The 9,378-nt window shown below is 47.1% G+C and overlaps 1 protein-coding gene across 1 annotated transcript; it reads right to left on the bottom strand.

Moving 5' to 3' along the window:
- Positions 1 to 243: 243 nt before the first annotated feature.
- On the bottom strand, positions 244 to 9,219 carry LOC110536901 (cyclin-G2). Its single transcript, XM_021622576.3, has 8 exons — positions 8,858 to 9,219; positions 7,898 to 8,043; positions 7,558 to 7,698; positions 7,095 to 7,345; positions 5,021 to 5,099; positions 4,800 to 4,898; positions 4,200 to 4,396; positions 244 to 1,405 (listed from the first exon to the last, which is right to left on the bottom strand). The coding sequence occupies exons 2-8, from the start codon at positions 8,000 to 8,002 to the stop codon at positions 1,261 to 1,263; spliced, it is 1,017 nt and encodes a 338-aa protein (XP_021478251.3). The 5' UTR covers positions 8,003 to 8,043; positions 8,858 to 9,219; the 3' UTR covers positions 244 to 1,260.
- Between the last annotated feature and the right edge of the window lie 159 nt (positions 9,220 to 9,378).

Genomic DNA, 9,378 nt, shown 5'->3' on the forward strand with positions numbered 1-9,378 from the left:
CTGGTTTGGTTGAGCGACTGACTTTGGCTATGTGACAGTACAGGAAGTGTGAATTGGCTATCGACTTTTGATTATAAGACATTTCTAGACCTAGAGCATCACTCAGATGTTGTCCAGTTAATGCCTCCGGGTTGCTGTATTGCAAGTCGTTGTGTTCAAACAGGCCACCACAGGCATAATCTGACTGAAGCAAAAACATTTCGAATAAGTCATTATGATAGTCAAAATCAATAAGACCAGAGATTCAGATGTCCAAAATAGTTTTTTTTTTGTGTTTTTTTTTTTGTTGTCATACAACATTGGCAAAAAAATTACAAATAAGTTAATATCTACAAAAGGTACTTATTCACAGCCTTTTCTATTTCCATTATACAAAATGTACATTATGAGAAACTCCATCCCAAACATTTCTCCCACAGAGCTAGCTACATACCAGCCAAATATAAGTTACCCTACAACCTAAAAAAAAAAGATTTGGCAAATTTAGAGGTTAACAAGACCACACACACACGTGTTGTTTTTCTGTATAATAATAATAATAACATGCAAACAGATGTCGTCTTTTGACCATTGAACCCTGTAGAGGGATAACCGGACCATCAGGCAGTGAACCCAACTCAACGATAACATGTAATAGGAAAACTATGCCATGTTCATGTTCTTACTCCCCAGACAAGTCTATTGTACCGTGGCTGTGTTCTATAGTGCATCCTAAATGCTACGCGATATTCTCTATAGCGCACTACTTTTTGGCCCAGGGCTCATTCGGCTCTGGTCAAAAGTAGTGCACTGGATAGGATACTAATTTGGGATGTAGACTTGTCTGATTTGTGGCTGGAATGTTACAATTCCAAACATGCACCAACAACACTTTTTAAAGCTACTTCTACAACAACAACAAAAGAGTTTAAAACGTTTTTATCTTTGAGTTGGTGGATTCCGCTGCCCGTCAGGATTAAAGTTTCCCCATAAATGTATTTTTGTTTAGCTTAGAATAAGATAGATACAGTATATTGATTGGTTTGTAACAGGCCACACACTGGTAGCCCTTTTGAACTAACAAAATGAAATATGTTATATAGGAAAGTTTTTTTTCATTTTTTTTTTTTCCTGGGTTATATTCACCAGGAACCAAAAATGGGCTGTCACATGTTAAACGTGACTTCCTAAACGTGTCTTAACGCTACGAAACGTTTTCACTAATGAACATGACCCTACAGTATAAAACGGTGGTTGTGGAACCCAGGCACTGTGGCTCCTTCACAGGGGGTTGGGATGGTGGTATTTGTTTCGGTGGTTGCTCTGGCAACGGAAGTAGAGAGGAAAGTAAGGTCCCTCTGCATCAGAACCCAGGGAACTGCTCAGGCTCTCCTCCCCAGAACTCATGTCTTCACACGAGTCCTCGCTGAAAGAACAAAAGGGGCGGGGACAATTGAATATGTTAATATTTAATTAGTTCAAATCAAATGTATTTATAAAGCCCTTCGTACATCAGCTGATATCTCAAAGTGCTGTACAGAAACCCAGCCTAAAACCCACAAACAGCAAGCAATGCAGGTGTAGAAGCACGGTGGCTAGGAAAAACTCCCTAGAAAGGCCAAAACCAAAACCTAGAGAGGAAACAGGCTATGTGGGGTGGCCAGTCCTCTTCTGGCTGTGCCGGGTGGAGATTATAAACCTAGAGAGGAAACAGGCTCTGAGGGGTGGCCAGTCCTCTTCTGGCTGTGCCGGGTGGAGATTATAAACCTAGAGAGGAACCAGGCTCTGAGGGGTGGCCAGTCCTCTTCTGGCTGTGCCGGGTGGAGATTATAAACCTAGAGAGGAAACAGGCTCTGAGGGGTGGCCAGTCCTCTTCTGGCTGTGCCGGGTGGAGATTATAACAGAACATGGCCAAGATGTTCAAATGTTCATAAATGACCAGCATGGTCAAATAATAATAATCACAGGCAGAACAGTTGAAACTGGAGCAGCAGCACGGCCAGGTTAGTTCTCATCGTTGATCCTGTTTGCAGTCAATGTATTTTCATCCTTACTATTATTGTTTGACTACAGGATTAATCCCAACAATTCAAGTCATCTTCGGAATGTGGAGCTCTAACTGGTTGTGCAACAATGTGGTTGAGCAGTTATGGCAACTGGTTGCTAGGCAGGTAGGAAGTGACAAGTCACTCACCCGCATGCATGTCATGTCTGAGTAATCGTGAGCAACGTGAAGGAGCCAGGCAGACAGGGATGGGCCTCTGTAGACAGGCTGTAGGGCTAGGTTAACTGACGCAACAGGCAGGGCCGTGACGTCACAGGGCGGATGAAACCCCCTCCCTTACAAGTCACAGGTTGCACACAGGATTACTATAGTATACTGTAATAACTGAAACTAGGAGTGGCCATACACTGGAGGGGTGGGGCTTAATTGTCGGGGGAGGTATTTAAATGTGCCCTTTTAAACTGAACCAAAAATATAAAATGCAACATGGTAAGTGTTGAACTGAGAAGTATTTATGTGTAATAAAGCCCTTTTGTGGGTTAAAACTCATTCTGATTAGCTGGGCCTGGTTCCCCCAGTGTCTGAGCCTGGTTCCCCCAGTGTCTGAGCCTGGCTCCCCCAGTAGGTGGGCCTGGCTCCCCAGTGTCTGAGCCTGGTTCCCCCAGTAGGTGGGCCTGGCTCCCCAGTGTCTGAGCCTGGTTCCCCCAGTAGGTGGGCCTGGTTCCCTAGTAGGTGGGCCTGGCTCCCCAGTGTCTGAGCCTGGCTCCCCAGTGTCTGAGCCTGGCTCCCCCAGCAGGTGGGCCTGGTTCCCCCAGTAGGTGGGCCTGGTTCCCCCAGTAGGTGGGCCTGGTTCCCCCAGTAGGTGGGCCTGGTTCCCCCAGTAGGTGGGCCTGGTTCCCCCAGTAGGTGGGCCTGGCTCCCCCAGTAGGTGGGCCTGGCTCCCCCAGTAGGTGGGCCTGGCTCCCCCAGTAGGTGGGCCTGGCTCCCCCAGTAGGTGGGCCTGGTTCCCCCAGTAGGTGGGCCTGGTTCCCCCAGTAGGTGGGCCTGGTTCCCCCAGTAGGTGGGCCTGGTTCCCCCAGTAGGTGGGCCTGGCTCCCCCAGTAGGTGGGCCTGGCTCCCCCAGTAGGTGGGCCTGGTTCCCCCAGTAGGTGGGCCTGGTTCCCCCAGTAGGTGGGCCTGGTTCCCCCAGTAGGTGGGCCTGGTTCCCCCAGTAGGTGGGCCTGGTTCCCTCAGTAGGTGGGCCTGGTTCCCCCAGTAGGTGGGCCTGGCTCCCCCAGTAGGTGGGCCTGGTTCCCCCAGCAGGTGGGCCTGGTTCCCCCAGTAGGTGGGCCTGGTTCCCCCAGTAGGTGGGCCTGGTTCCCCCAGTAGGTGGGCCTGGTTCCCCCAGCGGGTGGGCCTGGTTCCCCCAGCGGGTGGGCCTGGTTCCCCCAGCAGGTGGGCCTGGTTCCCCCAGTAGGTGGGCCTGGTTCCCCCAGCAGGTGGGCCTGGTTCCCCCAGTAGGTGGGCCTGGTTCCCCCAGTAGGTGGGCCTGGTTCCCCCAGTAGGTGGGCCTGGTTCCCCCAGTAGGTGGGCCTGGTTCCCCCAGCAGGTGGGCCTGGTTCCCCCAGTAGGTGGGCCTGGTTCCCCCAGTAGGTGGGCCTGGTTCCCCCAGTAGGTGGGCCTGGTTCCCCCAGTAGGTGGGCCTGGTTCCCCCAGTAGGTGGGCCTGGTTCCCCCAGTAGGTGGGTCTGGTTCCCCCAGTAGGTGGGCCTGGTTCCCCCAGTAGGTGGGCCTGGTTCCCCCAGTAGGTGGGCCTGGCTCCCCCAGTAGGTGGGCCTGGTTCCCCCAGTAGGTGGGCCTGGTTCCCCCAGTAGGTGGGCCTGGTTCCCCCAGTAGGTGGGCCTGGCTCCCCCAGTAGGTGGGCCTGGTTCCCCCAGTAGGTGGGCCTGGTTCCCCCAGTAGGTGGGCCTATGCCACCCATGGCTGCAATTTACTTTCGAAATAGTAGCGCTTTATTTTTTTTGTTCGGTATAGTATTCAGTTGTCTGGGGATTTTCCAACGCGTTTTCTGTTGTCATACAGTGTGTGTGTATATAGACAAATCTCGTAACACTGTGTCCTCTCCAAGAATGTACTTTTCAGGAATGTATGCCTACTGTCAATGTGTTTTTGATGAGCACGTTGGAAGTATTTCTTCCTTCCTACGGGTACAGTATTCATCATGTATTCCTGTTTACCTTTGGTCCCAGCAGTCCTCAGGAATGGTCGGCAGTTCAGGGACGTTGCAGTAGCTGGTGTGTAGGTTCTGAGCTGTCCTTCTCGACACGATCCAGACAAGCTTCTTATTGTTGGGTCTGCTACACTCAGGGGAAGAGTAGTCAGACAGACACTTGGCCACTAGCCCCCTCCAGTGTAGCAGCTCAGTGTCGGTGATCTGTAAAAGAAGACCGGGGTCATCATAACATTGGACACCATGGTAACATGGTGGGCCTGGTTCCCCCAGTAGGTGGGCCTGGTTCCCCCAGACAGGGTCAGCAAATACCATTGGGATGGATTCCAGGTGTTGTAAAAGGATGGCAGTGGAGAACTTGAGGCCAAGAATGTAAAAGGGCCCCTTTAAAAAATGTCCTCCCATATGGGTCTGTTGTCATATGAGACCTTATGGACAAGGGCTTAAGGGCTTTACAATATGTAACACTGGTTCCAGGGCAACAGAAAAATATGTTTGTGTGCAAATATGACAGGAAACTGATTGTGTTATTTTGTTAACCAAAGGAATACTTTTAAAATTATTTTGTGATAAGTTCTCAAGGCCTGACACTACAGTAGTGGTTTACCTTGAGATGTCGCTGAACACTATGTGCTATTTCTAGCATGTCAACAGACTGCATGGCTTCAATCTCTTGAGTGAGGAGGGACAGGGCCAAGACGGACGGCTGGAAGAGAACAAAGAAGGAAAAAAACATACATCACAAACTGCTGCCTAGAGGTCTACTGGAATATGTAAACTAGGCCTATAGACGCTGGGGACTGCTAATGCTCTGGGGTCGCGCCTTACTTTAGCTTTGGAGAATGTGATGCGGCAGAGGCAGGCTTTGAGGTGGGCCTCTAGTGTGTCGAGGTTCAGGGCCTCCTTCCTTTACGAGAGACAAAATTCATTTGAATCAGTTCGATGGGAAAACAAGGTTATTAGGCTACTTTGTTACATAACTGATGGTGGGGAACTTGTTATCTGAGAGTGTTCAGTAATGCTGTTCCAATAGATAAAACCAGTGCTGTCCTTTCACAGTCAGGAATAATGTCACTTTGGAAACAATAATGGGGGGGGGGGGAAACGAGCTCCAATTGGTATATCTATTTGTGTATAAACTCAGCAAAAAAAAAGAAACGTCCCCTTTTCAGGACCCTGTCTTTCAAAGATAATCCAAATAACTTCACAGATCTTCATTGTAAAGGGTTTAAACGCGGTTTCCCATGAACAATTAATGAACATGCACCTGTGGAACGGTCGTTAAGACACTAACAGCTTACAGACGGTAGGCAATTAAGGTCACAGTTATAAAAACGTAGGGCACTAAAGAGGCCTTTCTACTGACTCGGAAAAACACAAAGAAAGATGCCCAGGGTCCCTGCGCATCTGTGTGAATGTGCCTTAAGCATGTTTCAAGGAAGCATGAGGACTACAGATGTGGCCAAGGCAATAAATTGCAATGTCCGTACTGTGAGACGCCTAAGACAGCGCTACAGGGAGACAGGACAGACAGTTGATCGTCCTCGCAGTGGCAGACCACGTGTAACAACACCTGCACAGGATCGGTACAGGATGACAACTGCCCGAGTTACACCAGGAACGCACAATCCCTCCATCAGTGCTCAGACTGTCCGCAATAGGCTGAGAGAGGCTGGACTGAGGGCTTGTAGGCCTGTTGTAAGGCAGGTCCTCCCCAGACATCACAGGCAACAATGTTGCCTATGGGCACAAACCCACCGTAGCTGGACCAGACTGGACAGGCAAAAAGTGCTCTTCACTGACGAGTCGCGGTTTTGTCTCACCAGGGGAAATGGTCTGATTCGCGTTTATCGTTGAAGGAATGAGCATTACACCGAGGCCTGTACTCTGGAGCGGGATTGATCTGGAGGTGGAGGGTCCATCATGGTCTGGGGCGGTGTGTCACAGTATCATCGGGCTGAGCTTGTTGTCATTGCAGGCAATCTCAACGCTGTGCGTTACAAGGAAGACATTCTCCTCCTTCATGTGGCACCCTTCCTGCAGGCTCATCCTGACATGACCCTCCAGCATGACAATGCCACCAGCCCTACTGCTCGTTCTGTGCGTGATTTCCTGCAAGACAGTAATGTCAGTGTTCTGCCATGGCCAGCGAAGAGCCTGGATCTCAATCCCATTGAGCACGTCTGGTTGAGAGCCATGCATGCTCCGAAACACGACCCTGCCAAGCCGCACTGCTTCTTGACACACGGCTCCCTTAACCCGGAAGCCAGCCGCACCAATGTGTCAGAGGAAACACTGTCTAACTGGCAACCGAAGTCAGCTTAGAGACGCCCGGCCCGCAACGAGTATCTAGAGAGCAATGGGACAAGGAAATCCCGGCCAGCCAAACCCTCCCCTGGGGTGGCAGGTAGCCTAGTGGTTTGAGTGTTGGGCCAGTAACCGAAAGGTTGCTAGATCGGAACCCTGAGCTGACAAACCCACTGTTCCTAGGCCGTAATTGTAAATCAAAAATTGTTCTTAACTGACTTGCCAAGTTAAATAAAGAAATAATTCAAACCCAGACGACACTGGGCCAATTGTGCACCGCCTCATGGGTGTCACGGCCAGCTGTGACAGCCTGGAATCGAACCCGGGGCCTGTAGTGACACCTCAAGCACTGCGATGCCCCCCCCACCACCACCACGAGATCCCAGTTGTCTTGACAGCACCATGATGATAAGTCGGGCTGTGACGTTATGGAATTTTGGATGACCGTGATTGGTCAGATATGGTAATTGTGCCAGCCCTAATGATAAGCCAGATATGTCAACAGCTGCTTAAAGTTCATGTCTAGTTCATTATGTCACCATTGCTATCTTCAGAATTAGGCTATTTGTTGTATCTGTCATAATGGGTGCCTTACCTGTCTGAGGTGTGTGAGCGTGTGATTCTATGGTATAGGTGCAAAAAGGTTAAGGCTGTGATGGCTTCGAGTTGGAAGTTGAGTTTCTCGGAAATGATCTTCTCCATGCGAGTGAGGTCCGAGACCGTAAACTTGCACTGGCTGATACGAATAAGTTCATTGGTGGAAGACAAGTTACAATCCTCTTCGACTGCTTTGGCTGCGATGTGGAGGCAGCTGATGCTAATACAGGCTAAATGTTTGGGTTGGACCTGAAGAGGAGTCACACACACACACACACACAAAGGCTTGTAATTAGTGGACATATGCAATCATTAGTCAAACCACCTCCCTTTCATTTAACTTGTAAATGTCCATGCTCAGTGTCATGGTTGTTTTTGTCAAGAAAGGAGAACAAAATGTTACATTTTTAAAGGGTTGAAATTCTTTCTGCAGTCTGCTTGTATTTGGTTTTTCATCTCACCTTCATCATGGCCAAAAATCTATCTAGCAGGTTGACTGCCAGAACGAAGGTCTGGGTGCTGTACCCAAAGAAACTGGTCAGGCTCCAGAGGTCTTCCACTTTGACGTCCCTACATTTAGCTGAGATTCCTTGGCTGGCATTCTGTAATTCATAAAACATTTTAGGCATTAAATGTGTATTAATATGTAATAGGTGGTAGTTTAAAAATATATATTTGTTTAACCATAATGTTATTGTTACAGGATTTATATTTAACAATTTATTTATATAAAAAAATATAATAATAATAATAATAATATTGATCGTACAGCATATTTACTGTACTGCAGTGAATATCTACCTCTCTGGCTGATTCGATCAAGTGGAGTCCCGTTTCTTTCGGAAGATAATTCATCTCCCGTTCAAAATTGGTTTTCAGCTCCCTCATAAGTTTAACGGCTTCCATCTTTTAGACTGTATTGTTACAGGAAATCTGAAATCCTTCCACTGTAAAACAACACGAGTCTGATGTTAATGGTTGTCCGTTAACGTTACATTCATTCACCCAGGCGATAGGTTCAAGGTCTGCCCCCCCTCTCTCAACTGGGATACGGTGTCAGATGTCTTAGGTTAATAACGCTTACATACATCAGAACAAATCCCACTTAGAGTGAAAAACAGTTTTAGTTATGCTAAATGTTTTATGTTGTGAGACACTAGAAAAATGGATAACACCGCAAAACTGCGTTCGCTTGAATCTATTAGATGGCAAATAATGCTTCAAATCGTCGACGGGGTGGGGGGGTTATTCTTGTTCTCGCCTAGGTCAGAGTTCATTCCCTGGCAATTCCCTTCGATTTTCATAGATCTTGGTGTTCAATCGACTAAAATGTTAGTCTAATAAAAGCGGGTTGCAGCTACTAGTCGGTGATGTAAAAAAACAACATGTTTTTGTGTAAAATCTCGACTGCTCTATGAGGAAGTAGCGCAAACTAAACCAGCCAGGGTATAACGTTAGCTAACAGAGACGATAAATAACAAAGCCAAGGCAGCGAACTGGGTTATCTAGATTTTTCGCTGTGAGAAAATCAATTGAAGATGCCAAATTTCATCGACAACCATTAAAAGGCAAAACCAATAGAGATTTATAGTGCCGTTTTAAAATCATAATCATGATTAAAAAAACATTTAATCCTGGCTTCAGGAATGAATTAATTGAACTAGATAAAATAGTCTTACAATAGCATTAGAACATTTCACATTACCTCACATCTATTCAGTTCTTGCATCTCGTGTACACTTTATGAATTTCAATATTTACCTGTTATGTTAGTTACATCGATATATTCTCACGTCCCAAACTATTGTTTGTTCCTTGTAATCTCTAGTTTCTCATTTCTTTTCTCTTTTTGTTGATGTTGAGAATTTCCACACCCAGAAACGGACGTCAATGTCGCGTTAGCCAATCACGTCCGTAGCTATCCACCTTCTTTTGACTTGTCGAGGAAAGTCTGCCTCCTTTTGTAGTTTACTACTATTTAGTACTTATTAAAGAGTTGATAGCGCTAGACAAATTTAATGTTGTAATAAGTAACGTGGTTAAACATTACTTATGAATTACAATGGATTTAGTACGGAGGGTTGTTTTTCTACACCAGCTCGATATTGACACTTCCACGAACCAATCATCTTTCTCCTTTTTTTTCCGTTCAAATAGTCCGCCCAAATTGTTTTTATTTCTATTGGATGCCTGGGCAAACCCTTTTACTCACGATTGGTTAGAAATAATTAGCTCGGGATTGTATGTAGGGCATTTAAACATATTAAACGACCATTTTTCCC

Source organism: Oncorhynchus mykiss, chromosome 12 (assembly GCF_057628025.1).
Source record: "Oncorhynchus mykiss isolate SJ-2025 chromosome 12, ASM5762802v1, whole genome shotgun sequence".
Lineage (NCBI taxonomy): Eukaryota > Metazoa > Chordata > Actinopteri > Salmoniformes > Salmonidae > Oncorhynchus > Oncorhynchus mykiss.

What these genes read in the sequence shown, in the direction of transcription:
- LOC110536901 (XM_021622576.3), bottom strand. Translation starts at nt 8,002, where the DNA reads ATGGAAGCCGTTAAACTTATGAGGGAGCTGAAAACCAATTTTGAACGG. An exon ending in TCACATTCTCCAAAGCTAAA is followed by an intron (nt 4,899 to 5,020) that starts GTAAGGCGCGAC and finishes GTTCTCTTCCAG; the next exon opens with CCGTCCGTCTTGGCCCTGTC. An exon ending in GAGGACTGCTGGGACCAAAG is followed by an intron (nt 1,406 to 4,199) that starts GTAAACAGGAAT and finishes TTGTTCTTTCAG; the next exon opens with CGAGGACTCGTGTGAAGACA.